General features: G+C 56.7%; 1 protein-coding gene across 4 annotated transcripts in view; it reads left to right on the top strand.

Annotated features, from left to right (window-relative positions):
- The window catches only part of WDR25 (WD repeat domain 25), a 147,573-nt gene that overhangs the window by 83,368 nt on the left and 39,250 nt on the right, over positions 1–24,955 (top strand). For all 4 annotated transcript variants that reach the window (XM_066388002.1, XM_066388004.1, XM_066388003.1 and 1 more), the window contains one exon: positions 13,196–13,326. In XM_066388002.1, coding sequence (XP_066244099.1) covers positions 13,196–13,326 — 131 coding nt within the window. The remainder of the gene's footprint in view (positions 1–13,195; positions 13,327–24,955) is intronic.

Raw genomic sequence — 24,955 nt, 5'->3', positions numbered from 1 at the left:
AGGGAGCCCTCAGGCAGCCCCTGCCTGCCTGGCCCAGCGGTGGGGCTGCACCTGTCTCAGGGCCCGCAAGCAGGGGTGGTAACTCCGGGGTTGGCGTGCCTGGCTCCTCCCCAGCAGCTCGGAGGAGGTGCAGGGAGGGCAGGCACTGGGGGGGCCCGGGAGGGGGCCGTGGGGCGTCTCCCACATTGAGGGTGCTTGTCTACTGGGCTGTGGAGGGGTCTCGTTAGGCTCAGTCACCCTTATAGGCTGTTGCGCTGGGGTCTTTGTTTTACACCCTGGTGCAGGGGTCCGAGCCAGGAGGTAGAGACAGCGGGACGCATGCAGGTCTGCCAGGCTGCAGAGCCTGCTGCCTGACCTGACACTCTGCCACCTGCACGTTCAGTAAACTGTGCTCTGTGTTGGAGACCCAGGACCCACCCCGGAGAAGCTCAAGGCTACTGGGGGACACAGAAGTGTAGAGAGAATCCCAGGTCACAGAGATGCAGCGAGAACAGGTAGCCTGGAAGACTTCCTGGAGGAAAAGGAACCTGAGCTGAGGCAGGAGTGAGGGGGAACAGAGATCCGGGGTCAGGGGTATGGCTGGGTGGGAGGAAGCGGGTTCTCAGCAGGCAGAACCATGAGGATCGAGCTGGCGCGGGAGCATGAACCACGGGGCGTGTGTGGGAATGGGGGGTCAGGGCACTGGGGGAGGTGAGTCCGGGGTGCGGGAAGGGGGCCTGAGCTTCAGGACACGCCAGGCTCATGGGGCACACGCTCCCCAGGCACGTTTCCCACTGCGGGGTCACTGAGCACCCTTGGGGACCGCCGCCGCCTCTGAGTGCAGGGATGCTTTTTACATGCTGGTTATGCTGTGGGGTTAATCGAATACAAGTTTATTTGATAACACTAATGGATTCCTGGTGTCCCCTTGTCATGCTCCATCTTCTCAATCAACGGATGTGAAACAGATACCACCACCGTGCGTGTGAGTGTGTGTGAGTTGAGGGTGGTTCTGAAATTTCTGGACTTGGAGAGAGTCCTCCCGCCTGACGAGTCAGGGACTGCCGCAGCAGGGGGCAGCAGGGGGCCGCAGGGGGCAGCAGGGGGCAGCAGGGGGCCGCAGGGGGCAGCAGGGGGCCGCAGGGGGCAGCAGGGGGCTGCTGCTGAGGCTGGAGCTCTCCGGGCAGCTTTTCCTGGTTGCTCAGCTGGCCAGGTGTGCCCGAGGCCGGTGGAGAGCTGGAGGAGCGAGGCAGCTGCCCAGCCCGTGTGGCAGAGCTGGGGCGGAGAGAAGCTGCCCAGCCCGTGTGGCAGAGCTGGGGCGGAGAGAAGCTGCCTGAGGCCAGTGGAGAGCTGGAGGAGCGAGGCAGCTGCCCAGCCCGTGTGGCAGAGCTGGGGCCGGAGAGAAGCTGTCTGGTCCCGCCCCGTGGGCCCTCCAGCTGTAGTGCGCCAGGGGCCAGCGGGAAGGCATGGCCCTGCCCTCAGAGCTTTGCCGTTCAGTTGGGGAGGTGATGGGGACTTCTCCCTGCGCCCCCTCTGCTGGGAACGACATTCGCCACCTGGGCCACCTGTTGAAGCGCCGCTTTCATTTACTCAGCACTTATTGAGCACCCGCTGTGTACAGAGCCAGGTGCTGGGCTACGGTGGCGAACGTGCTGGATGTCCTTTGTCCCTTGTGCGGGGCAGCGGGGACAGGGATGAGCGGTTTGGCCCTCCTCCTTGGGGAAGCCCTCCAGCTCCAAGATGGGGCTCCCCTGCTCAGGGGCTGTTTGGTGTCTATGTCCATGCCCCCGGCTAGTGGGGGAGCTCCTGAAGGCTGGGGGGCCTGTCCTGGTGGTCCTTGCGTGTCCTTCATCTGACCAGGGCTGTTGGAGGAGGAGGAGGAGGGGAGGCTGGCCCTTACTGGGCAGCTGCCGGGTGGGGTGCGTCCCTCCCGTGCGTCCCGCCCCCCGACGTGGGGTGCTGGGTGCTCTCTGTAGCAGGGGCTGGGCGGGCGCGTGCGGCCCTGGTGGCTCTCGGCCTGGCCTGACATCTGTCCTTTCTCGACACCGAGTCTGATGCCCCTCGTTACTAGACTGCCTCTTCCCGCCCTTAGTGATTTGGCTTTTTCATTTCAATCTAATTAGAACTCCCTGGCAGGAGAAGGCGACGCAGGGCGTTCTCACCGCGGCGCTCTGGGAATTAGTCACTCGGTGCCCATTGTCGTTAATGGGGACTTGGCGCCAAGGCCATTTATCCTGGTGTCCTCAATCAATACAGTTAAAAATCTGCGGATTCTAAAACGTCAATACCCGGCCTGAAATACAGAGGGCCAGCCACATTTTATCTTGTTAATTTATAGTTCTGACGGGCCGTTGGCTTATAGACCAACCATGAATCAACACTTAAATAAAATCCGCTCACAGATTAATTATTTCTGATGCTCCCGTTTCAGTCTGTAATCTTCCTAACAAAACGTCTCTGGTGCATTAGGCTGAGGCGGCCTCAGAGAATGCTGGCCGACTGACTTCGCCAGGGCCCGGGGTCGCCTGCCTGTGAGTCAGCGTCTCCTCAGAAGCCCCCGGCGAGCTGGTTCAGTTCTAAGCGGTGCTGTTTTCTCGCACCATCTGGCCTCCCGGGCAGCCGCCCCCAGCCTGACTGTTCAGGCCTGTGAGGTAAAGAGCTGGACCTCTCCCCGGAGCCCCGGGACCCTGGCCAGGGCCAGGCAGGCACCCTGTCCTTCCCGTGCCGTGGTCAGCTCTCCTGATACGTGCCCAGCCCGTCTGGGACACAGCGCCCAGTGCTGTCGGTGCCCGTGTGACAGGAGCCTGGGCGGGGCACAGCTGTGGCCCCCCGTCGAGCTGGGTGTCCCCGGGAGAAGGTCCCTCACCTCCATCCCCGCATCTGTGAAAGGGGTAGCAGAGCCTGGCTGGGGGGTGGTTGCAGGGGTTGCTGAGACGAGGCACGCAGAGGCGCTCTGCAGAATGCCTGGCCCAGGGAGGACTCAGCAAAGGGTGCCTTCCCGCCCTCCGTCCCTGCCCAAGGGGGAGAAGAACCTCGTTCTGGCTGAGTGTCCAGAGAGCCCAGCGGCTGGGCCGTCTCCCCAGAGGGGGCGGCTTGGGCAGCTCCATCCCCAAGTCCCCCATACTCCCCTGAGCTGGCTCGCTAGTGTGGCTCTCGGTCCCACTTGTGGGTTGGGGGCAGACTGACAGGAAGTCCCGGCTTCTCTTCCACGTCCTGCTTCTCCGGGACAACATGGCTGGTGGTGGGGTAGCAGCTTCTTCCTCATGACGGGATGGCATGCGCCCTTTGTCCTCTCCACTCAGACCCCACTGCCTGCAGCCCTGCTGTCCCTTGCCCTCGGCCGGCCCCTCCTGCTCTGCGTGTCCCCGGATCATTGTGGGGGGTGTTCGTGCTGTACGGGAAATGAGGTGGTGCTCACAGTGCGTGGGAAGTGAGTGGCCCACCGGGTCTACACCCACCAATGATCATTTCTCTTGTTTTCTTTCCAGAAGGGTCTTCCGGTTCCCCCACCTAGCTTTTGCATCACAGTTGGGGTCCCCATCACAGAAGTGCTGTAAGGAAGCGGGATGGTGAACTGGCTGGGCGTTCACCATGCGCCATGCCTCCATCACGCCAAAATGGCTCAAGGGATGTTAGACCCTTTGCTTCTTCTACATATGGTCCCCACATGAACCTGTGATGGGCGGCTTTTTGTCCCCATTCCACTGACCCAGAGCTGAGGCTGAGAGGGTTTGGGAGCTGCCTGAGGCCGCGCCGCCAGCGATGGCACCGGCACTGCGGCCCGACTCCAGCCCGTGTGATTGGCGGAGCTTCTGCCTGTTGACACTCGGGAGTGGCGTGCCCTCAGCACGCCTGTCTCCAAACAGTTGGCTTAAGCCTGCTCCTGGGGAGCTGTCTTTGGCTGTGACCCAGGCAGCTGGCTCACCACCTGCCGAGGGGACCTCAGGGCTTCTGAGAGGGAGGCAGGTGCGCCTGGACGGATCTGGACTGATCCCTCCAGCTAAGTGACCAGCTGAAGGATGCTTCTTGGACTACCGACCGCCGCTGCTCCGGAGGGAGAGACGTTAGCCCTGACGGTCTGAGAACACTTGGCGTGGGCAGGGCGAGCAGCAGCCAAATGGAAACCCTGGCAAGGAGCGCCAGGGCTCACGGGTGCCAGAGACGGGGCTGCCGCAGAGGCTCCGGGCCGGGCTCAGCCTTCCAAGGGGCCGTCTCGCTGAGCCTGCAGGAGGGGCCGCGGCTTCTCAAGCCCGGGTTTCCCCCAGCACCTCTCAGAGGGCCCCGGTGGCGCGTCCTTCAGGTGCCTGTGGAGACCGGGGGGCAGGTGCCTGGCAAGGGGCCATGACGTGGGCCTCCTGTGGTGGGCACACGTGCGGGGCTCCTGATGGCGCACGCCGCGTGTTTTCACCTTCTGGGTCCCGAGTCTGGGGGGCTCTGCGGCCCAGTGAGGTCGGTCGGAGCGGCGCCACCTGCCCCCCCGCTCTCCTTCCCTCTCAGTGACGCAGGCGGGACCACACAGGCTCCTGTGACTTTCCCCTGCCCCTTGACCCTGCTTCTGAGCTCAGCCCTTTACTGAAGCCGGGTTTTCCGCCTCCAGTACGTGTCTGTTCTCCAAGACCACGCCCTCTTCAGCCCTGGACGACCGTCCCGTTCACACGCACCTCTTGCTGTTTCTCTGAAGGACCTCAGCCTTGCCTTCCCTCTTCCCACACAGCGTTGCAGGCAGAGGCTGGCCCTAGTCATGGGCACGAGTCAGATGCCCTTAAACTCCAGTCACACACCCTGCCAGCCGCACCTCCCACGCTGGAGAGCGCCCAGAGGTCTTTCCGCTTCCTTCTCCACGAGTACCTGTCTTACTCTGGGCTAGTTAGGCGCATGCCAGCCGGCCGGGTACATGGAGCTGGATGTCCGTCCACAGCCCTTTCTCCTTCGTTCCCGTGACCACACGCAGTGGAGAGGGCTACCTCTGTGTGTAATGGCGAGTGGGTCTCAGTTTGGTGCTCCTTGTAGGTAAGATGACTTCTGCCGAGGGACCCTGGTGCCTAAACTCAGTCACAGTGCGTTCGCTGTCTGCAGGGTGAGTTCTGAGTTCCAGGAGACCAACGTCAGGGCTGACCTTTGGGATATAGACCTTGTTTGCAAATTGAAAACTCTTTTTTTTTTTTAATTTGGAAAATTCAGTCTTGCCCAGATTATAAAGACCAGTGAGCTCGACTCGATCGAGAGAAGTCGCCACCACAACCACTCCTCTCTCTTCCCTGTCACCGAGGTGGCGGCTGCAGCTGCTGCTTTCGGGCTGTTCAGTTGTCGGGAGCTTGCTGTCTCACCTACCTTTTCTCTAATTCTCACCACAGCCTCTTAAAGTGAGTTTTACTACCCCGATTTTACGTGTAGGGTCCCCTGGGTCCAAGATCATTGCTGGCTGATCCGGAGGGGACGCTCGGGCCCGTCGGACTCTTGCCCGGCCCCTGCTGGGACTCTTGGCCCCGTGTGCTAAGATGGCCCCTGTGTCTGAGTCAGAGAGTTTGATTTGAAAGTTAGTAATCTCTTTTTCTTGTTAGCTTTGAGTCAGGATGGTTAAATTTACAGCTGGCTGAAGACTTCCCAGAGGATGAGCGGAACGGTATTGATTTTAGCGAAATGAGTCATACGCCGCCTGGCTGGGAACACAGGCTCAATCTCCACGAGCCGACAACACCAGCGTTCCCTTGTCAACATCTCCCCTACGTTTTCACGAGTCTCCGGATGGCACAAAGAGCTAAGAGGACAGAAAGGTCACGGATAGCTCGCGGGCAGGCGCGGCGGGTGCGGAGAGCCGGGCTCTGGTGGACGGGTCCAGCCTCCATCCCAGCAGGGCTGGCTCACGTGGCCCCAGGCGGACCTGCACACCTTGCTGAGATCCCGTTTCCCCAGCTGTGAAATGGGTTAATTCCACCTGTCACAGAGGGTTATGGTGGGACACGTGCAAGCCCCAGGCAGGCCCGGAGGTAACAGGCACCCTCTCCCTGAGAGGAGGGCATGGACTTCTGTTCTCTGTGTTGGGGACCATACGTGGGTTTTATCTGAATCGGGCTGGGGACCGGACATGCGGAGTGGAAGAGGAGGACCCTCATGGACCTGGAACCCTGGTTGTTGATAGGGGTGGACAGGCAGTGCTGCCCTGGCCATGTGCGGTGGTCACCTCTGGGGACCTTGCTTTCTCTATCTGAGAGAGGGAGGACAGCTCCGGGGACTTAACTGGTCAGAGCCACCAGCTGCCTTCTCTCTCAGCGTTCTCAGTGATGGAAGCATTCGCAGTAATAATAGCGTCAAGAGAACAGATTGAGTTTCTGCATTCTGTTTTTTTATTTTTTATTTTTTATTTTTTTTTGTATTTTTCTGAAGCTGGAAACGGGGAGAGACAGTCAGACAGACTCCCGCATGCGCCCTACCGGGATCCACCCGGCACGCCCACCAGGGGTGAAGCTCTGCCCACCAGGGGGCGATGCTCTGCCCATCCAGGGCGTCGCTATATTGCAACCAGAGCCACTCTAGCGCCTGAGGCAGAGGCCACAGAGCCATCCCCAGCGCCCGGGCCATCTTTGCTCCAATGGAGCCTTGGCTGCGGGAGGGGAAGAGAGAGACAGAGAGGAAGGAGAGGGGGAGGGGTGGAGAAGCAGATGGGCGCCTCTCCTGTGTGCCCTGGCCGGGAATCGAACCCAGGACTCCTGCACACCAGGCCGACGCTCTACCACTGAGCCAACCGGCCAGGGCCCTGCATTCTGTTTTAAACAGGTTTTGCTTTAATGACGATTTATAGTTTATTTGTGTCATTTTTGATTCCAGGGGTAAAAGAAGTGACTTTTCCCCCTAACTCCAGAGGATCCAAACAGTTCTTACACTAGTTGATTTTGTTATAACGAAATCAATAAAGTTAGCGTTAGTGCATTCAATATTTTAAAACTCAATTTCCCATAGGCAGCATGCAGTGAATAATAGAATTTTCTACAACAGACATGTAAACAAACGAGATAGTCTCAAGGTTAAAGGTTACATAGCCACTGACCACTGTACCTGAAGTAGCATTGCGTGGAGAGCATGTGATCAATAAGCGATTCGATGTGTGAAGAGGCATGACCGGGAAGGACCTTCACCTCCAGCGTGGCTGGTGTTCACGTTCAGGATCGTTTCTGATAAATACTTTCCGGCCTTTGTCCATCTCCCTTTAGCAAAACGTAAAGGCCAGCCCACAGCACCGTGTTCTCTTACCCTCATGACAAAAAACCCACGTCATGAATCTCTCGAGGGGTCTGCAGTTCGAAACTTGTATCCCTTGGCTTCAGCTTGTAATGCAGTCGAGGATGAACTTAGTCGTTTTGGCTTTAATTTCCTTCAAACAGTAACAGTTTGCCGTCGTTTGCTGTCCGCATTGCCTTAGAGCGCTTTACGCACCTGCTGCGGCCGGGCAGCCTGCCAGGGCTACGCCCGAGGCCCCGCCACCGGCAGTGACAGAGCGGGGGGGGGGGGGAACCTGGGTCCTCCTGACTCTCAGCTCCCCCGCTGACCGCCTCCCGTGGCCAGGCGCGTGCAGACAAGGGCAGCTGGGACCCTGGTGACTGAGCCTCATCTGAGCAGAATTTCCTCCTTCCGTCTTTCCCATTAGGCACGTGGAAGCTTGTTAAAAAAATTAAAAAGCTTTTAGTTTCAGATCCTTTTAACAAAGGAGTCTAGTGAAAAGGCCCAGTTGTGCTAAAGTGGAACTAGGAAGAGGAGATGAACCCGAGCTTGTCTTCTCACTGCGGAATCTAGTGCTGAGACGACACAGGTTCGTTCTCTCTCAGTCTCTTCAGGGGGTGGAGGAAGAACACCATACTCAAGTACATTTCTTTTTTAAACCACAAAGATTCAATTATCATCTTTTGGCAGCTCAGCTTCCACTTTTCTTCTCTTCTTGTCTCCCTATTGTTGGCGAGACCGTACGTATCACTGTACTTTTCGGAAGGCGGTGGCGAAGGCACCGCCACCTCTGAAATATGCATATGTGAGGTGCAGTCGGTCCAAGAAACAGGGTGAGGATTTTCTCCAGGCAGATCGAGGTTGCTTTTCCTTTTGGCTGGAAGGGTTGGCAGTGGGTTCCAAGCGAGCAAGACGTGGGCATGGTCATCTGGGTCAGGGGCAAAGACCCCGCCCGCCAGGGCCTTCTCAGTGGTGTGGGGGCTGCAGAGGCATCTGTGACTTCCCATTCCATCCAGGGGAACTAAAGGGTGGGGCCTGCCCTCCGCCTCCAGTGGGGTCCCCCAACCACCTGGCTGGAGGCAGCATGCTGCGGCCTGTGCTGCAGGTGTGAGGCCCAGCCCGGCCGCTCAGTGGTGCCGCCCCGAGTCCCAGACGAGCGGGTGGAGACCGACAAGGGAGCAGCCATTGGCTCCGTCCTCCCTGGGGTGGGGCCTTGCTCACTGGGCATGTCGTGGTTGGTTCCCGACCTCAGCGGGGGTTCCAGACGAGTCTCAGGAGAGGAACGGACGAGGAAGCTCGAGGAATACCAGGCTCCCAGTCAGGTGGATTCCCTGGCGGCAGTGTTTTGTGTCCTGGGGAGCGTTGTTGCTTCTCTATTGACCTCACGACAGAGGCACAGCACCCAGACCCACGCAAGTCTGCTCGTTCCCCTGGGCACCTTTTGTAGAAGAGTTATTTTTAGAAAACAGCATCACAACAACGTTATCAGTACAACTGGAAGTCATTTCATGTTGGTGCATCATTGCCCGGCCTTTGTCCACATCAACTCGACTTAATACCCCTTTAGGTTAGCCCTGTCCGTCTTGTCACAGGGTGCTGTTTCTTTTTCCAGCGTGTGAAGGGGCTTGTCTGCACCCCGCCGGGAGGAGAACTGCATCTGCCTCACCCGCGCCCTCGGGTTGGACAGTGAGGCTGCTGTTTGCAGTCCCTTCCCCACCGTGGGTGGTAGGAGGTGGCGTGGCCGGCTCTTGACAACACTGTAATAACACAGGGTGACCGTGAACATCTCTGCACATTGCATTTTGTTGCAAAATTAGTTAAGGGGCTCACGGAGCTAAAGAGGTGTCGAGGCTTCATTTATCGAAGGTCAAGTGTTTCCAAAATTTTCTCTGATGACAAGTGACTGCCAACTGTAGGCCCCTCGAGGATATTAGGAAAGCGTCAACACATTTATTCATTAAGGTAACAATGAGGCTTTTAACAAAGAACGAGAGTCAGTGCTTTCCAAAAAATTTGTTCTATGGAAAGCCCATTATGAAAATAGATGTTTTTAATTGTTTCCATCGTGATGTAATTTTCGTTGCCAAACACGATGTAAAATGCGTTGCCTATTAAAAACTCTAATATCTGGGCCCTGAAAAATGCTGGGAGCGGCGTTTTTCTAATCTGCTCTAAAAGACTTTCAATGAGAATTTCAGTGGATTTTGAATGGGGCTGTTAAAATTCCGAGCCTGCCGTACTCTCTGGTGATGAGCCACAGGAGCCATTCGTTATTTGACCCCAAGGGAGCTGGGGCTTTTTCGGGCTAACCCACGCCGTGCTGCACAGCAGTGCTGGGCGGGGCAGGGAGCGTCTCCCTCACTGCCAGGCGTGGACATCTTCTGTCAGTGTCCGCGTGCCTCTGGGAGGGTCTCTGTGGCTCGGACAGAGTCCGTTGAATAAACTAAAGCTGTCACCCAGCTATTTTTCAAATGCCGAGTCACAAAAAAGTTCCCATTGGAAGAAAACGGGAGCATAGCCAATCCTGGCGCTCTCACTAAAACTATTAGAACTTACTAATGATTCTAAAGATGTTGATACTCTTAGTAAATTATTACTATTATTATTTTAAAATTTTTCCATTGATTTGAGAGAGAGAGGGAGCGAGAGAGAGGGAGGGATGGAGGGAAAGGGAGAGAAGCATCAACTCGCTGTTTCCCTCAGCTGTCCCGCTTCGCTGCGCATCATTGGTTGTTTCTCGTGCGTGCCCCGTCCTGAGAATAAACCTGAGGCCTCGCGCACTGGGGCGATACTTCATCCATTGAGCCACCCAGCCAGGGCCAATGTATTTTAGAATCTTGGTTATTTTCTTCTTGTCTCAGCCTTTAAAATGTTCTGTTTTTGGCATTTGCTGTCATGTTTGTAATATGTTGGTACATGGCATACCGTGTAACCAAATAGACATACATGTGTTGGTGATATGAGCTCACAGGTTCTCACTGATGGGGTGTAAGTCCAGAGACCATGGAGCCCGGCCAGCGGGGTTTATGAAGGCTCTCGCTGTAACTTGGGGTAAGTCTGGAGACCACGGATCCTGGCCAGCGGGGTTTACGAAGGCCCCTAACTCTCATGAGCACAATCACTGGCATTAGTGTCCTTACCTGGTGATTCGGTACAACACTCCACGAAGCATGCGAGGGTCCTGAACACCACGCAGGACCACCTTCCGGAACTGCTCTCTGAACTGAATGAGCAGATGCACTTCTGGGTTCCTGTAAGAGGAAGTGACATGGGCGATCTTGGTGTTCTTTTTTGGTTTTGTATTTTTCCGAAGTGAGAAGTGGGGAGGCAGAGAGACAGACTCCGCATGCGCCTGACCGGGATCCACCTGGCATGCCCACCAGGGGGCGATGCTCGGCCCATCTGGGGAATTGCTCCGCTGCAACTGGAGCCATTCTAGCGCCTGAGGCAGAGGCCATAGAGCCATCCTCAGCGCCTGGGCCAACTTTGCTCCAATGGAGCCTTGGCTGTGGGAGGGGAAGAAAGAGACAGAGAGGAAGGAGAGGGGGAGGGGTGGAGAAGCAGATGGGTGCTTCTACTGTGTGCCCTGGCTGGGAATCGAACCTGGGACTTCTGCATGCTGGGCCAGCACTCTGCTGTTGAGTCAGCTGGCCAGGGCCAATCTTGGTGTTCTTGGCCACTGCTTCTTGTGTCCCTACTGCCCGCCAGTCAGTCCAGTGGGGGAGTTTCCTTGGGCCAGCGATAGTTACCTGTGTCCCTTGTAGGTTGGGGGAGCGCTTGTCGGCACCCCTGCAGATCAGCGCCTTCACATTCCTGGTTGGTGCGGTGTGCAGCAGACGCCGCACCTGGTGTGTGAGCAGGGTTGCGGCCCGGTGGCCTGGGCCCTGGGGACACACAGAGGCTGACTTCAGAGCTTCAGCGGTGAGGATGATTCCCTCTGCCAGCCTGGTTTCTTGCTGCACTTCCTGGGGGTGGAATGGGACATGTAAGTCCAGCCAGTGCTCTGGTGCGAGGCGCCACCAACAGGCATCCCCAAACTACGGCCCGCGGGCCGCATGTGGCCCCCTGAAACCATTTATACAGCTCCCGCCGCACTTCCGGAAAGGGGCACCTCTTTCACTGGTGGTCAGTGAGAGGAGCACTGTATGTGGCGGCCCCCCAATGGTCTGAGGGACAGTGAACTGGCCCCTGGGGACCCCTGGTAGACGGTGCTGGCCCAGCACCAGCTCAGGGCCCCGAGCCTGACAGACCAGACCTCTCCCACCCCTACGTCCAGATGGGCACACAGACATCTGCTCAATGCACACAGGAGCTTGACAACCATTTCATGACAGATATGTGGGGATGAGGGCTGACTTGAGTCCTGCAGAGCTGGGGGACTCGACGGTCCACACCACCTGTGCATCGTGGGTTTGGGCCAGAGTGATGCCACACTCTCGTTTGTCACCCAGCCTGTCACACCACCCCCTCTGCCAGGCTCTGTCACAAACCATTTGTGGGTGATTATGACGGGTGATTGTAAGGGAGCTGATCCAGAAGGAGACTCACTGTGGAGCCGCCCTGCATGTCACCAGACCTGCCGACCCCAGAAGGAGACTCACTGTGGAGCCACCCTGCATGTCACCAGACCTGCCGACCCCAGAAGGAGACTCACTGTGGAGCCACCCTGCATGTCACCAGACCTGCCGACCCCAGAAGGAGACTCACTGTGGAGCCACCCTGCATGTCACCAGACCTGCCGACCCCAGAAGGAGACTCACTGTGGAGCCACCCTGCATGTCACCAGACCTGCAGACCCCAGAAGGAGACTCACTGTGGAGCCACCCTGCATGTCACCAGACCTGCAGACCCCCAGAAGGAGACTCACTGTGGAGCCACCCTGCATGTCACCAGACCTGCCGACCCCCAGAAGGAGACTCACTGTGGAGCCACCCTGCATGTCACCAGACCTGCAGACCCCAGAAGGAGACTCACTGTGGAGCCACCCTGCATGTCACCAGACCTGCAGACCCCCAGAAGGAGACTCACTGTGGAGCCACCCTGCATGTCACCAGACCTGCAGACCCCCAGAAGGAGACTCACTGTGGAGCCACCCTGCATGTCACCAGACCTGCCGACCCCCAGAAGGAGACTCACTGTGGAGCCACCCTGCATGTCACCAGACCTGCAGACCCCAGAAGGAGACTCACTGTGGAGCCACCCTGCATGTCACCAGACCTGCAGACCCCCAGAAGGAGACTCACTGTGGAGCCGCCCTGCATGTCACCAGACCTGCAGACCCCAGAAGGAGACTCACTGTGGAGCCGCCCTGCATGTCACCAGACCTGCCGACCCCCAGAAGGAGACTCACTGTGGAGCCGCCCTGCATGTCACCAGACCTGCCGACCCCAGAAGGAGACTCAGTGTGGAGCCACCCTGCATGTCACCAGACCTGCAGACCCCAGAAGGAGACTCAGTGTGGAGCCACCCTGCATGTCACCAGACCTGCAGACCCCAGAAGGAGACTCACTGTGGAGCCACCCTGCATGTCACCAGACCTGCAGACCCCAGAAGGAGACTCACTGTGGAGCCACCCTGCATGTCACCAGACCTGCCGACCCCAGAAGGAGACTCTGCTGTGTGAACAGCACAGCTTTGGGGGTGCCACTTACTCTCCCCAAGTGCTGGTTGTTGTTTTTTCTTCAGCTGTAGAGTGGGGTCAGTGGTTTGAATGAACAGATGCAGGTTGATGTTCACAGGGCACACTGAGGGCAGCACTCACAGATCCAGTCACAGGTTTGGCCCTCGGTGGGGGCTCAGCCCGTCAGGGTGGGGGTGGCAGAGAGCCAGGCCAGAGGTGCTGCAGCTGCTGTGGTGTTTCCAGAAAGTCTCCGTTGGCCACCTCGGGCCCAGGTGGGCAGCGTTGGCTCGTAAGCTCCGTTCCAGGTGGCATCTTTGCTTTAAGATACAGTATTTATTCCATTATCTGAGTATTTTTCTCTCTTCTCTTTCTGTGTTGTAGGAACCCAGCTATTCAGTGGTGAGACTAACTTTCGAGTCACTGCCCTGAAGTTCCATCCGAAAGACCACAGCGTTTTTGTGTGTGGAGGCTTCAGCTCGGAAATCAAAGCCTGGGACATAAGGACCAGCAAGGTAACCCCCACCTTCCCCACCTGGCCCTTCCCTGCAGAGCTGGACAATTTGAATGACTGGGGTTGGGGGGGGCAGGTCAACATCTCCATAGAGGGTGCTTCAGGTGGGATAATGGCCACTTAATATCTAATCAGGACTAAGCATAATTTTTAAATTGTTTTGAAAAACAATTTTGAGTTGTTAGACTATTAAAACATCATAGGCACAACTCTGTACAACATATTACCAACAGTATTTATTTATTTATATTTTTAATTTTTGTGACAGAGACAGAGAGGGAGGGACAGATAGGGACAGACAGAAAGGGAGAGAGATGAGAAGCATCAATTCTTTGTTGCGGCACCTTAGTTGTTCATTGATTGCTTTCTCATATGTGCCTTGACTGGGGGGCTACAGCAGACCGAGTGACCCCTTGCTCAAGCTAGCGTCCTTGGACTCAAGCTGGTGAGCCTTGCTCAAACCAGATGAGCCCACGCTCAAGCTGGCGACATCGGGGTTTTGAACCTGGGTCCTCTGTGTCTCAGTCCGATGCTCTATCCACTGCGCCACTGCCTGGATAGGTCAAGCACCAGCAGTATTTATTGAGCATCTACTATGTGCAGATGCTTCCAGATAATGTAAACTGACTCGGCCTTGGGTTAACTCAAGATAATCACGTGTGGATACAGATAACTAGTATGGAGGAGTGCTGTGTGTGTGTGCGTGTGACTGGGTGTGTGTGTGTGAGCAAGAGAGGAGGAGGGAGGAAAGGGAGGAAGGAGGCCCAGCCAGAGGGTGAGGGCTTTCAGCTTGGTGTGCGAAAGGCTTCTTGGAGGGGACTGATCTCCTTTTTGGGGCTTAAAGGCTGGTCCCCATCAGTCCCGCAGGGAAGTGCCCTCCAGTCCTGCCCCTCACAGCCTGCTGCCCCCGTCGCCTCACGGACTTCACAAACGGCCACCTCATCCCCCCAGTCGTTCAGGCCAGAACCGTTAGGATCCCCCCCCCCCCGTCTCTGCTCTCTGCCACCGCGCCCCCCCCCCCCAGACTCAACCTGCCAGGAAATCTGGTTGTGCGTCTGGTTTAAGCTGCCGTTGGCCTCTCGCTGGTATCATTGCCAATCGTTTTCTGCCCGGTGTTTCTTTCCCCTTTGCCCCACACGTTTATTCTCAGCCATTGGAGGCCAGAGCGGTCTCTTACTGTGCAAGTCAGATGTGTCGTTCCTCTGGTCAGACCCCTCCAGGCCCCGGTCTCGGTCACCATAAAAGCCAGTGTTCCCGCAGTGGCCCTGCTCTCACCCCCTTCTCATGGCCTGCAGCCCTGCTGGCGTCCTTGCCTTTCCTAGAGCATAGCAGCTCACTCCTGCCTCAGGGCCTTTGCACTTGCTGCAGCTTCTGCCTGGAATGTGTTTTTCCCGGTTTTCTTCTAGAGGCTCATGCCCTCCCTCCTACAAGGTTCTGCTCAAATGCCACCTCTCAAGGGAGGCCATCTCTGACCGCCCGTCCTGGCATTCAGTGGCCTCCTTTGCCACCTCACTTCCCCCCGGGCATTCATCATCGCTTGGCATACTGCGGAGTTTCCATGTTCATTTATTTGCCCGTCTCCCTCCACACAGACGTACCATCCTTTAGGGCAGGGATTTTTGTCTGTTTTGTTTGTTGCTGACTTCTAGCTTCTAGATCAGTGCCTGGCATATAGCAGGCACTCAGCAAATCTTGGTTGGCTGAGTGGGTGAGGGAGGAAGGCAGTCATGCCGAGTGTGCAGGACAGGGGGTGGGAATAGGCACTGCGGGCAGGGGCCGGCGGCCTGCCTGATTCTGCTCGGCACGGGCTCCAGGAGCTGGGACAGGCCCAGGCTGGGAGGCTGCCGGTGCCAGGAGTCTTGGTTTGGATTAGCAGAGGGAGCCACGGCAGGCTCGTGAGGAGCAGGTGCCAGGCCCGGGACTGAGGAGGGGTTTCTGTGAGGAAGAACCCCGTTTTTACTCTCTCGGGGGCGCAGTGAGGTCAGGAGGGCTGGTTTTCAAGGTCTGAGAAGCACTGCCCGGTCCGAAGGAGGCGCACAGCCACTGCTGGAGCCCCCAGGTAGTTCACGGTAAACTTGTGTCGAACTTGACTCTGGAAGAAGGTGCGGAATGTCCGTGCCCTCCTCTGTTTGGGACTCAGCGTGCTAGCCTGAGGGGTCCCACCTGCTGCATCTGCACCAGAGGTGCTCCCTGCAGGCTGCCCGGACAGGTGCCGCCCCCAGCGGGCCTGCACTGCCCTGAGCCGAGGCCGGTCTGCGTGGCCAGGGCCACGGTGGAGGGAGGTGAGGCTGCGCCTCCAAGGCTGGGTTTGGAAGTCAGCCCAGGGCTTCTGGAAGCACTGAGCCCAGCAGGGGGCCCTTCCCGGCAGGTGAGGACTGCTGGCGTCCGAGGGAACCTCGCAGTGGAGGCAGTTTCTCTAACGGGCGTGGGAACTTGATCCGTAGACATCTCTTAAATGCCTAAACAGAACAGAAATAAGGTTGACGGAAAATAAAGTGGTTTTTTTTTGTTTGTTTTGTTTTTTTTTACAAAGAAAATCTTTTTACAAAAATATTTGGAAAAGAGAGAAAAGATCCCCCAAAAGAAGTGGACGGAGTGGAGTTTTAGAAAAACACCAGAACACTTCTGTTTGGGTACGAATACGTGATACGTGGAGGACACTGGAAAGCTGTGTGAGCTGGAGTCCCACAGTCGCGGACCCCTGAGACCCCGGCCCCTGCCGAGGGCCATGTCTCTTAAAGGTGCTCTCCCCTTTAGCCTCGAAGATCAAACATGTCGGAAATGACTCACCAAGGAGGCCGTCTGATTTAGGAGTTTGTTAAAAGGAACGGATCTTCTCCCGGGCCGGCACCAGCCGACGCCCTCTGACAAGGCCCAGGGAGAAGCAGTTGGGAGCAGATGTTGCCGTGCCCGGTGCTGGCGTGTCGGAGTCTCTCCCGAGCTAGTGCTGTGGGTAGAGGGCTCTGTGCCGTGATTGGTTTTCCTTCCCTCTTAGCAGCCGTCCGACTGCCTCTCCCCGCAGTGCGGGGCCACAGGGCCCAGGCCCACCTGCTTCAGCGGGGCTCAGGGGACAACTCTCTCCGGCCTCAGCTGTGTCCTCTGATGGGTGTTGTGAGCGTCTCATCTGGACGCAGCAGGAGGGCGGGGAGGGCGGGGCCCAGGCTCCTTGGGAGGGGCTCCCACCTGGGTGGCTTCCTGCTGAGCTCACTGGGCGCTGTCCCGGGTGCTGAACACCACGCCCCTTCCTGACCAGCGAGGGAACGTCCACGGAGGGCCCAGCCAACCAGGCCTTTTCTGACTGTTGTCAGGCTCAGGTGGAGAGTGATTGTAGGTAGAAGCAGGAGGGACACAGGCCTCAGCTTAAAACTAACACACGCTTCCCCTTTTAAATACAGCCAAGAGGCCTGTTTTGTTGTAAAAGTAATAAGTGGTCATGTGGGGGGGGGGGGAAGAAACAAAATAGAAGGAAAGGAGAGAAGGGGTGGTGGAGCTGACCAAAGGGACCCTTAGCAACGTTTGAGGTTTTCTCAAAGTACTGTAAAGGTTCCCTTGCTCTCTCATGCTCCTGCAGAATTTTGGGGACCTCCCTTTGGTGCAGCGGGCGTGGCTGACTGGCCACTTGCCCGGCACTCAGAGCAGTGTCTGACGTAAGCGGGCACTCGATAAATGTGACTCGAATGAGCCGATTCCAAATGGCTCAGCTTATTAAACACTTCCCCACAGTTAGACATTTGGGCACCCTTCTATCCCATTTTGTCATTGAAAAGTGGTAGTTGTGAGGATGAAGGTCAGGCGGCCAGCAAAACAGCAGCCTGGGGCTAACTCCAGCCCATTGCCCGTTTTTATTTTTATTTATTTTTTGTATTTTTCTGAAGTGAGAAGCAGGGAGGCAGAGAGACAGACTCCTGCATGCACCCGACCGGGATCCACCCAGCACCCCCACCAGGGGGCGATGCTCTGCCCATCTGGGGCGTTGCTCTGTTGCTACCGGAGCCATTCTAGCACCTGAGACAGAGACCATGGAGCCATCCTCAGTGCCCAGGCCAACTTTGCTCCAATGGAGCCTCAGCTGCAGGAGGGGAAGAGAGAGACAGACAGGAAGGAGAGGGGAAGGGGTGGAGAAGCAGATGGGCACTTCTCCTGTGTGCCCTGGCCGGGAATCGAACCCAGGACTCCTGCACGCCAGGCCGACGCTCTACCACTGAGCCAACCGGCCAGGGCCCTGCCTGTTTTTATAAATAAAGTTTTATTGGAACACGGTCACAGTCCTTTGTTTATGTATTGCCTGTGGCTGCTTTTAGATTACGTGACAGAACTGAGTAGTCATAGCAGAGACCACGTGGCCTGCAAAGCCAAACATTTTACCACCTGGCTGACCCCAGCAGTGAATAGATCTGGCTGTGACATCTGTCACCTTGCTGAGTGTTGGGGCTGAATCGCCCTGATCTTGCCGACAAGGTGGGTGTCCCTGAGCCTCTCCTGGGCCTCCTTGAGGAAACTGTGCTCAGAGAATGTCTCTTCCAGTCGGTGGTGTCTGAGGCGTTCCTCTCTCTTGTTGTGACCCTGAATGATCATCCCGGTCTACGTTCTTACACATTCCTCTGTAAGACACGCATTTTCGTATATAGTATTTTCCATATTGGAGGTGTGGGGGTGTATTTCCTTAAACTTGGGTCCCAGAACCTCAATTGCTGGGTCAGGCGAGTCAGCATTTTGAAGGTCAGGGGTAGATTTCTGACCAGAGTGGAGGTGTCCTGAGTGGGTGCGCCCACCCCCAGAGCATGGCCGCAAGGCCAGGGTCTCAGACAACCGAGTCTGAGAAGTACTTTCCAGTCCTGCACTTTTATGATTCCTTAAGCTTAGCCAAGTGGTGCATGTTGGGATTTCGGACGCCTCTGCTCCAGCCCAATTCATTACAGCAAATGGGCTGCTTGGCTCCTCTGCTCTTCCTGGCCAGTCTCTCCGCCCCATCCCACTCCTCATTACTGCCAAGTGCCCGGCTACTTGAGCAGGTCAGCACGACGTGCTCGGCCAGAGCTGTCTCACTGCTGCCTGCACAGAATTTGCTGACTCTTCTGCCTTGAACGTGGGTGTGGACTGGCACCCAAGCTGCTGTGGCCTGACCCTCATGTCTCTGTGGGGGGTCTCTCTCCAGCCGCCCTCCTGGCCTCCAGTGCTCCTGGCCTGGGCGACTGGACCCCTGGGCTTGTGCTCTCCCCGACCCCTCACTCAGTTGGGTGGTTTTAGGCAGATCCCTTCGGCTAAAGCCTCCGTCAACCATGGTTCCCCACTCGGTACAGTAAAGAGGGGGGTGAAGCCGTCTCTGAAGCTGGGCTTCTCCAGGTCATGTGTGTACAGGAAGGAGAGCACCTGGGTTCTTGTTAGGACACCGATTCTGTTCCGGCAGGCCCGGGGCGGGGAGAGTGTCTCAGTCAGCTCGGGCTGCTATAACCAAATCCCCAGACTGGGGGCCTTAAACCACAGGAATTCCCTTCCCACAGTTCCGGGGGCTGGAAGCTCAAGCCCAGGTGCCGCACGGTCAGGTGAGGGCTCTTCCTGGCCTGTAGACACCGCCTTCGTGCCTCACAGTTCCGGGGGCTGGAAGCCCAAGCCCAGGTGCCGCACGGTCAGGTGAGGGCTCTTCCTGGCCTGTAGACACCGCCTTCGTGCCTCACAGTTCCGGGGGCTGGAAGCCCAAGCCCAGGTGCCGCACGGTCAGGTGAGGGCTCTTCCTGGCCTGTAGACACCGCCTTCGCGCTGTGTCCTCACGTGCTGGGGACAGAAGCTCTGGTCTCTTCATCCTCCCCTCGTGAGAGCACCAGTCCCGTCACGGGCCTCCTCGCTCGGGACCTCGTCTAAACCCAATCACCGGTGAGGGTTAGGGCTCCAACATACGGGTTTGGGGGGACACAAACACCCAGGCTGCCTTTCTGACCAGCTCCCAGGAGCTGCAGAGGAGGATGGTTCGCGGACCACACTTAGAAGCCAGGGCCCGGAGGCGTCTGAGCATAGTGGTCCCCTGCTTCTCTCCCGTGAGTGCCTCTGGCCTTCGTCCTTGGCCGGCCTGCACCAACTGTGACTATTTTAATGACAGCTCCTGAACTTCTTACTTGACTGCAAACTCCTCCATCCAACAGGTGTTCACTTACAACCACCTGGGGGGGGGGGCGCTGAGCCAAGTTGTGTCTGGGCCCCAGTATCGCCCACAGGGCCCAGCCCAGAGCAGCTGCTCGGGAGGGGGGTCCTCTCGAATGAACTGAGGGGATCAGCTGCCCCACCCACTCCCCGTGGTAGAGCCTTGCAGGAGCACCCCCCTGCCCACAGCTCAGGGGCAGTGGCCACCCTGGGATCTAAGGTTAGCTGCAGCTCGTGGCAGCTGGTCATTCTAGAAGTGTGGACGGAGGCAGAGGACTTGGGAGATCCTGCGTCCGACGAGGTATGGCATGGTGGTCTCCACGCTGCAGTTCATAGCCAGGTCTGAGCCCTCGTGCCCCTGCGTTTGGTAGGTAATAGAGCTGCAAGCTGCACATGTTTCCAGCTGCCCGGGGCCCCGGCTCTGTGCCCAGCCCGGACTGCAGAGCTGTCGTGTCAGACGTGGGCCCAGCTCTCCAGGGCCACCAGCTCGGTGGGAAACACTCAAGGTGCTTTAAAGTTCACTTGAAGATGACTGTGTAGTTGCAGCCAAGTTAAGGTAGGAAATCAGAGAGAATTTCCCCTTGTATCATCTATCAACTCTGTAGAAAAACTGCAGAAGCTCAAAAAGCACCCTTTTTGCAAGACGAAGTTATGGAACCCCAGCCTCAGCAAACACCTCGCTGCCGCGCAGGACGGGCCCTGGAAATTGGAGCAGCTGTGGGAAATCTAGGGCACACGGCCCCAGTTCTCCCTCCTCCTGAAGGTGGCCGGCCCGCGAGCCTGCCCGTGCACGGCTCCACTCCGCTCCCCACAGCCACGGCCATCGGCCACCGGCCACCGGCGGCCCCTGGAACACCTGCCCCGGCGCTCTGGGGTCAGTTCTCATGATAAGATAGGCTCTGACAGGCCAGCTCACCTTTGATTCTGTGCTGGTTCCACACGGATCCCTCTCTTCCTCCCTCCCTTCCTCTTGCCTTTCCATCTTGACTTCTAGATCCTGAGTTAGTTTCTGACCTGGTCGACCAGATCCCGACCCCCTGCAGGTGTGCATCCTACTGTGCGGGTTGTAGGGGCGGGGCCGCTGGCTTGCCCATCTCAGCTCTGGTTGTCACAGCCCCTCACTGGTGTCCCGGGTTGTAGGGGGCGGGGCCGCTGGCTTGCCCATCTCAGCTCTGGTTGTCACAGCCCCTCACTGGTGTCCCGGCACAGCGTAAGCCCCTGAGGCCAGGAGTTGGCCTCATTTGCTGCTGTACCCCAGCGCCTACCCAAGACGGCCAGCTGTTGCATGAATGTCCAACAGCCCTAACCCCAGGCGGTGGACTCACCCAGTGGAAGCAGGACCTGAGCCACCGCGTGGTCGCCTGTCACCTGGCACGCGGCTGTGGGCACCCTTCTCTGAGTGGCAGTGGTGCAAGCTGGGAAAGCCGCCGGTGGCTGCTGACCCGGACTGCTGGCCTATAGCACAGCGGTCGGAAGCACCTGGGGGGTGTTAGAGAATGCTGCTGCCCGGCCCCACCCACATCTGGAGGCAGCCCAGGCGTCGGAGTGTTTGAAACCTCTCAGGTGGTCCTAACGTACGGACAGAACTGCGGACCACCGGTCTGGGGTCCTGGGTGAGCGCCTCGGTAAGAATCCTGAGCGGAGCTTTGCAGGGTTTCTGCCCGTGTGGGTGAGGTCGTCCCGGAATTTGCACTCCATGGATGCCGGGTGTCTGGAGGGCCCGGTGCCTCCGCTCCGTGGCGCTTGGCGCCATCAGTTTCCGTGGCACTGTGGGCAGGTTGCTTATTTGCCCTAATGAGGTTTTGATTACTTTCAATTTGTCTCTTTCATCGGCTCTATATTAAACAGCCTTTTTATTTGGACTCTTTGTACTTTCTGCAGTTCCAAGTTTTGCCTCAAATCAAAGTTTTTGTGCAGACGAGGGCAGGAGACTAATGGAGGCAGAGGGTGGGGGTGGGGAGGTCGCCTGAGAGCCCGGTGCAGAAAGCCGTGTGACTGTGGGAGGTTCCTTGTCTTTCTGGGGTGCCCACCGCCTGACTGTCCAGTGGCACTGGGAGCTCTGAGTCCCTGCCAACAGCCGGGACTGATGGGAGTGGCACGCCCCGGGCGCTCACCCTGCTGGGCTCTGTTCTGACATTCTAGTATAGCTCATGTCTGCGCCACAGTCCCGGGAGGGGTGCCAGGCGCTCGCCCCATTCCACTGACAGGGCATCGAGGCTCAGAAAGCTTCTAGCAGGTAGCACACGGCTGGTGGGTCGTGGGGTGAGACCTTGAGCCGGGTGGTTTGACTCCACTCCCTGGCGGTTTCCTCGCACTGTGAGTGGAGCTTTCGTCTGGAGCGCAGACAGGCTTCACCGGTGCGCGCTGTGTGTTCTGTCCTTGGGCGGCCTGCCTGGGAAAGCCCGTGAGTTTGCTGGCTCAGCCCTGCAGCATGCAGCTCCGTGCCGGGCGTCAGGGACCCCGCTGTGAACAGGATGGGGGTGGTCACGCAGCCTCAGGCCTTTCATCTTAACCCAGCACCCTTGGGATGGCAGCCGTTCCGCCCCCGCGGTGAGGAAACCCATTCCGAAGGGTCCGGCTCTGGGTGCAGCGCTGTGGGGCTTGGAGGTGAAACCAGGTCTTTTTCTAAATTCTCCCTCTCCTGACCGCAGGGAGAGGACACTCTGCGCTCACTGATGGCACAACCATCTGGGCCACCACCGACGTGATGCATTGTCCCAGGGCACAGGGTGACATGAGCCTTTTCCTGCAGGAGCTCCCCGCCTGTGAGGGGCCGCGGCAGCCCCACCGGGAACGCGCGTTTCTCTGATGTTCGATGCCCCTGTCAGCCGCAGGGCTGCCCTCGCAGGCGCTGGGGAGTCCGTGGGTGTCTCCTGGGCGCCCCAGAGCCGTGGGTGGAGCCACGGAGGTGCTGCGTGGAGTCCAGACCTGAGAGCTGCCTCCCGCTCGCCCCCTCCTCTGCAGCCTGCCTCCGCAGCACTTCTGTGGCCGGCAAGCCACTCCTGTTTAAAGCCTGCCGGGCGCTCCAGCACCGGGTGGACAGCGGGAGACGCCGGGCACTTTGCACACAGTGCACTCACGGTTATACAGTTCAGTACTCGCTTTTAGTATACTTGCTTATGCAACAATCGCCGTCCATTTAGGACATTTTTATCACCCCAAAAAGAAACCTTGGGCCCTTTAGAGGTCACCCCAAGCCCTCACCACCACCCCCAGCCCTAGGCAACGAGTGATATCCTTCCAGTCTTTGTAGATTCGCCCGTTCTGGCCAGTTTGTAGAAACGGAATCACGCACGATGTGGTCTTTGGAGTCTGGCCCCTCTCACCGAGGGACCACGGTGTCAGGGTCCCCCCAGGCTGCAGCCTGTGTGGGCACCTTGTTCCCTTTCTGTGCGTGACAATATTCCATCGTGTAAGCAGGCCACGCTGTGTTGATCCATTCACTGGCTGATGGACATTCGTGTTTAAATTTTGGCTGCTGGGAGTCGTGCTGCTACGCACATCTGTGTACAAGTGTTTATGTGGCCGTGTTTTCCTTTCTCTCTGGCTCTGCCTTGGAGTGGGAGTGCCGGACCATATGGTAGCTCAACGGGCAACCTTTGGAGAAGCCAGGCTGCAGCTGCACCGTTTACATGCCCACCGGCAACGTCCAAGGCGTCCAGCCCTCGTGTCCTCACCAGCACGGTTATCCGTCTTCTCGCTAACCCATCGCAGCGGGTGCGAAGTGGCGTCTCCACGGTGTGAAGTGGGTTTCCAGCGGTTTCTAGGGGACTCTGCAGCCGGGATCGTTCATCACGCATGAGCTTTGCTCGTTGGCGTCCCTTAAAGACTTGCTTCATTCCGTCTGAGTTATTAAGTTTATATTCACACACTTGTTCAGCATACTCCTTCATTATCCTTTCAGTGTTTTTAGGTTCTCTCCTTTCATTCCTGATAATGATATTTGGGTCTTTTTTCCCCCCCCTCTCTGTGTGGCTAGAGATTTTTCTGTCTTATCGATCATGTCAATGAAACATTGATTTTTCTCTATTGTTTCTCTATTTTCAACTTCATTAATTTCTGTTACTTTTATTTTCTTTTGTTTATTTTGAGTTTAACTCACTCTTCTTTTTTCTAATTTCTTAAATTGGCAAGTTAGTCGTGGATTTGAAGTCTTTTTTTAATGTCATCTTTTTTTTTTTTTTTTTTTTTTTAACAAGGGAGACAGAGACAGGCAGGGACAGACAGACAGATGGCAAGGGAGAGAGAGATGAGAAGCATCAACTCATAGTTGCAGCACCTTACTTATTCATTGATTATTTTTTCATACATGCCTGGACCAGGGGGTTCTAGCCAAGCCAGTGACCCCTTGCTCAAGTGACCCATTGGACTCAAGCCAGTAACCATGGGTTCCTGTCTATGATCCCATGCTTGAGCCGGCAACCTTTGTGGTTTTGAACCTGGGTCCTCAGTGTCCCAGGCCGACGCTCTATCCACTGCACCACTACCTGGTCCGGCTGTCAGCATTTTAATTTGATAACATTTTCCTCTGAGCCCACATCCCACAAATTTCGATATGTTGTGTATTTAAATTTTCATTCAATCCAAAAAATATTTTCTAATTTTATTTTTATTTCTTCTTTGATCTATGGGTTATTGAGAAGTGTATCTTGTTTAGTTTCTAAACATGTAAGGGTCTTCCAACTATCTTTTGCTATTAATTTCCAGTTTAATTCTGTTGTGGTCAGAAAACATACTTTGTATGATTTCAGTTCTTTGAGACTTTACTAGGGTGAGTTCAGTGGCCCGGGTTAAGGCTTGTTTTGCTGACCACGCCCTGTGCCCCGGGGAGGAACGGGTCCTTTGCTGTAGTTGGGTGGCGTGCTCTATGGATGGCAGTTGGTCAAGTTAGTTGATGGTGTTGTCCAGGTCCTTCCTCTGTGGCTTGCTCACTTTTTGGTCTGCTTGTTCTTCCAGCGGTCGGCAGAAGAGTGTCGGAGCCTCCAACTGTAATTGTGGAGTTGTGTATTTCTCTGCTCCCTTCCATCACTTCTTGCTTTCTGTAGTTGGAAGCTGCCACCGCAGCTCCACGGGGGCCTGCTCTCAGGTCAAAGCTGTTAGAGAAAAATAAGAAAGAAAAAAAAAAAAGAAGAAGAAAACAAAATCGAAAATAAAATAGCAGCTCTCCTCTGTGCCGGTCCTTTCTCTAAGTTCTGACCTCTCTTCCCAATCAATCTGCTTTTGTCTACTTAGAGAGTTCTCAGGGGTGGCTTTTTGTTTTGTCCAGGGTTTTACTTGTAATCAGCGGGGAGAAAGGCTGTTGGGGGGCCCGGGTGGATTTTTTTTTTTTTAGCGAGAGATTCAGAGAGAGGGACAGATAGGGACAGGCAGGCAGGAAGGGAGAGAGATGAGAAGCATCAATTCTTCTTTGTGGCACCTTAGTTGTTCATTGATTGCTTTTTCATATGTGCCTTGACCGGGGAGCTACAGCAGACCGAGTAACCCCTTGCTCGAGC

This window comes from Saccopteryx leptura, chromosome 6, assembly GCF_036850995.1.
Source record: "Saccopteryx leptura isolate mSacLep1 chromosome 6, mSacLep1_pri_phased_curated, whole genome shotgun sequence".
In the NCBI taxonomy this organism is placed as follows: Eukaryota; Metazoa; Chordata; class Mammalia; order Chiroptera; family Emballonuridae; genus Saccopteryx; species Saccopteryx leptura.
Note: the sequence above shows the minus strand (reverse complement) of the source record. Positions and strands in the feature narration are given on the sequence as shown.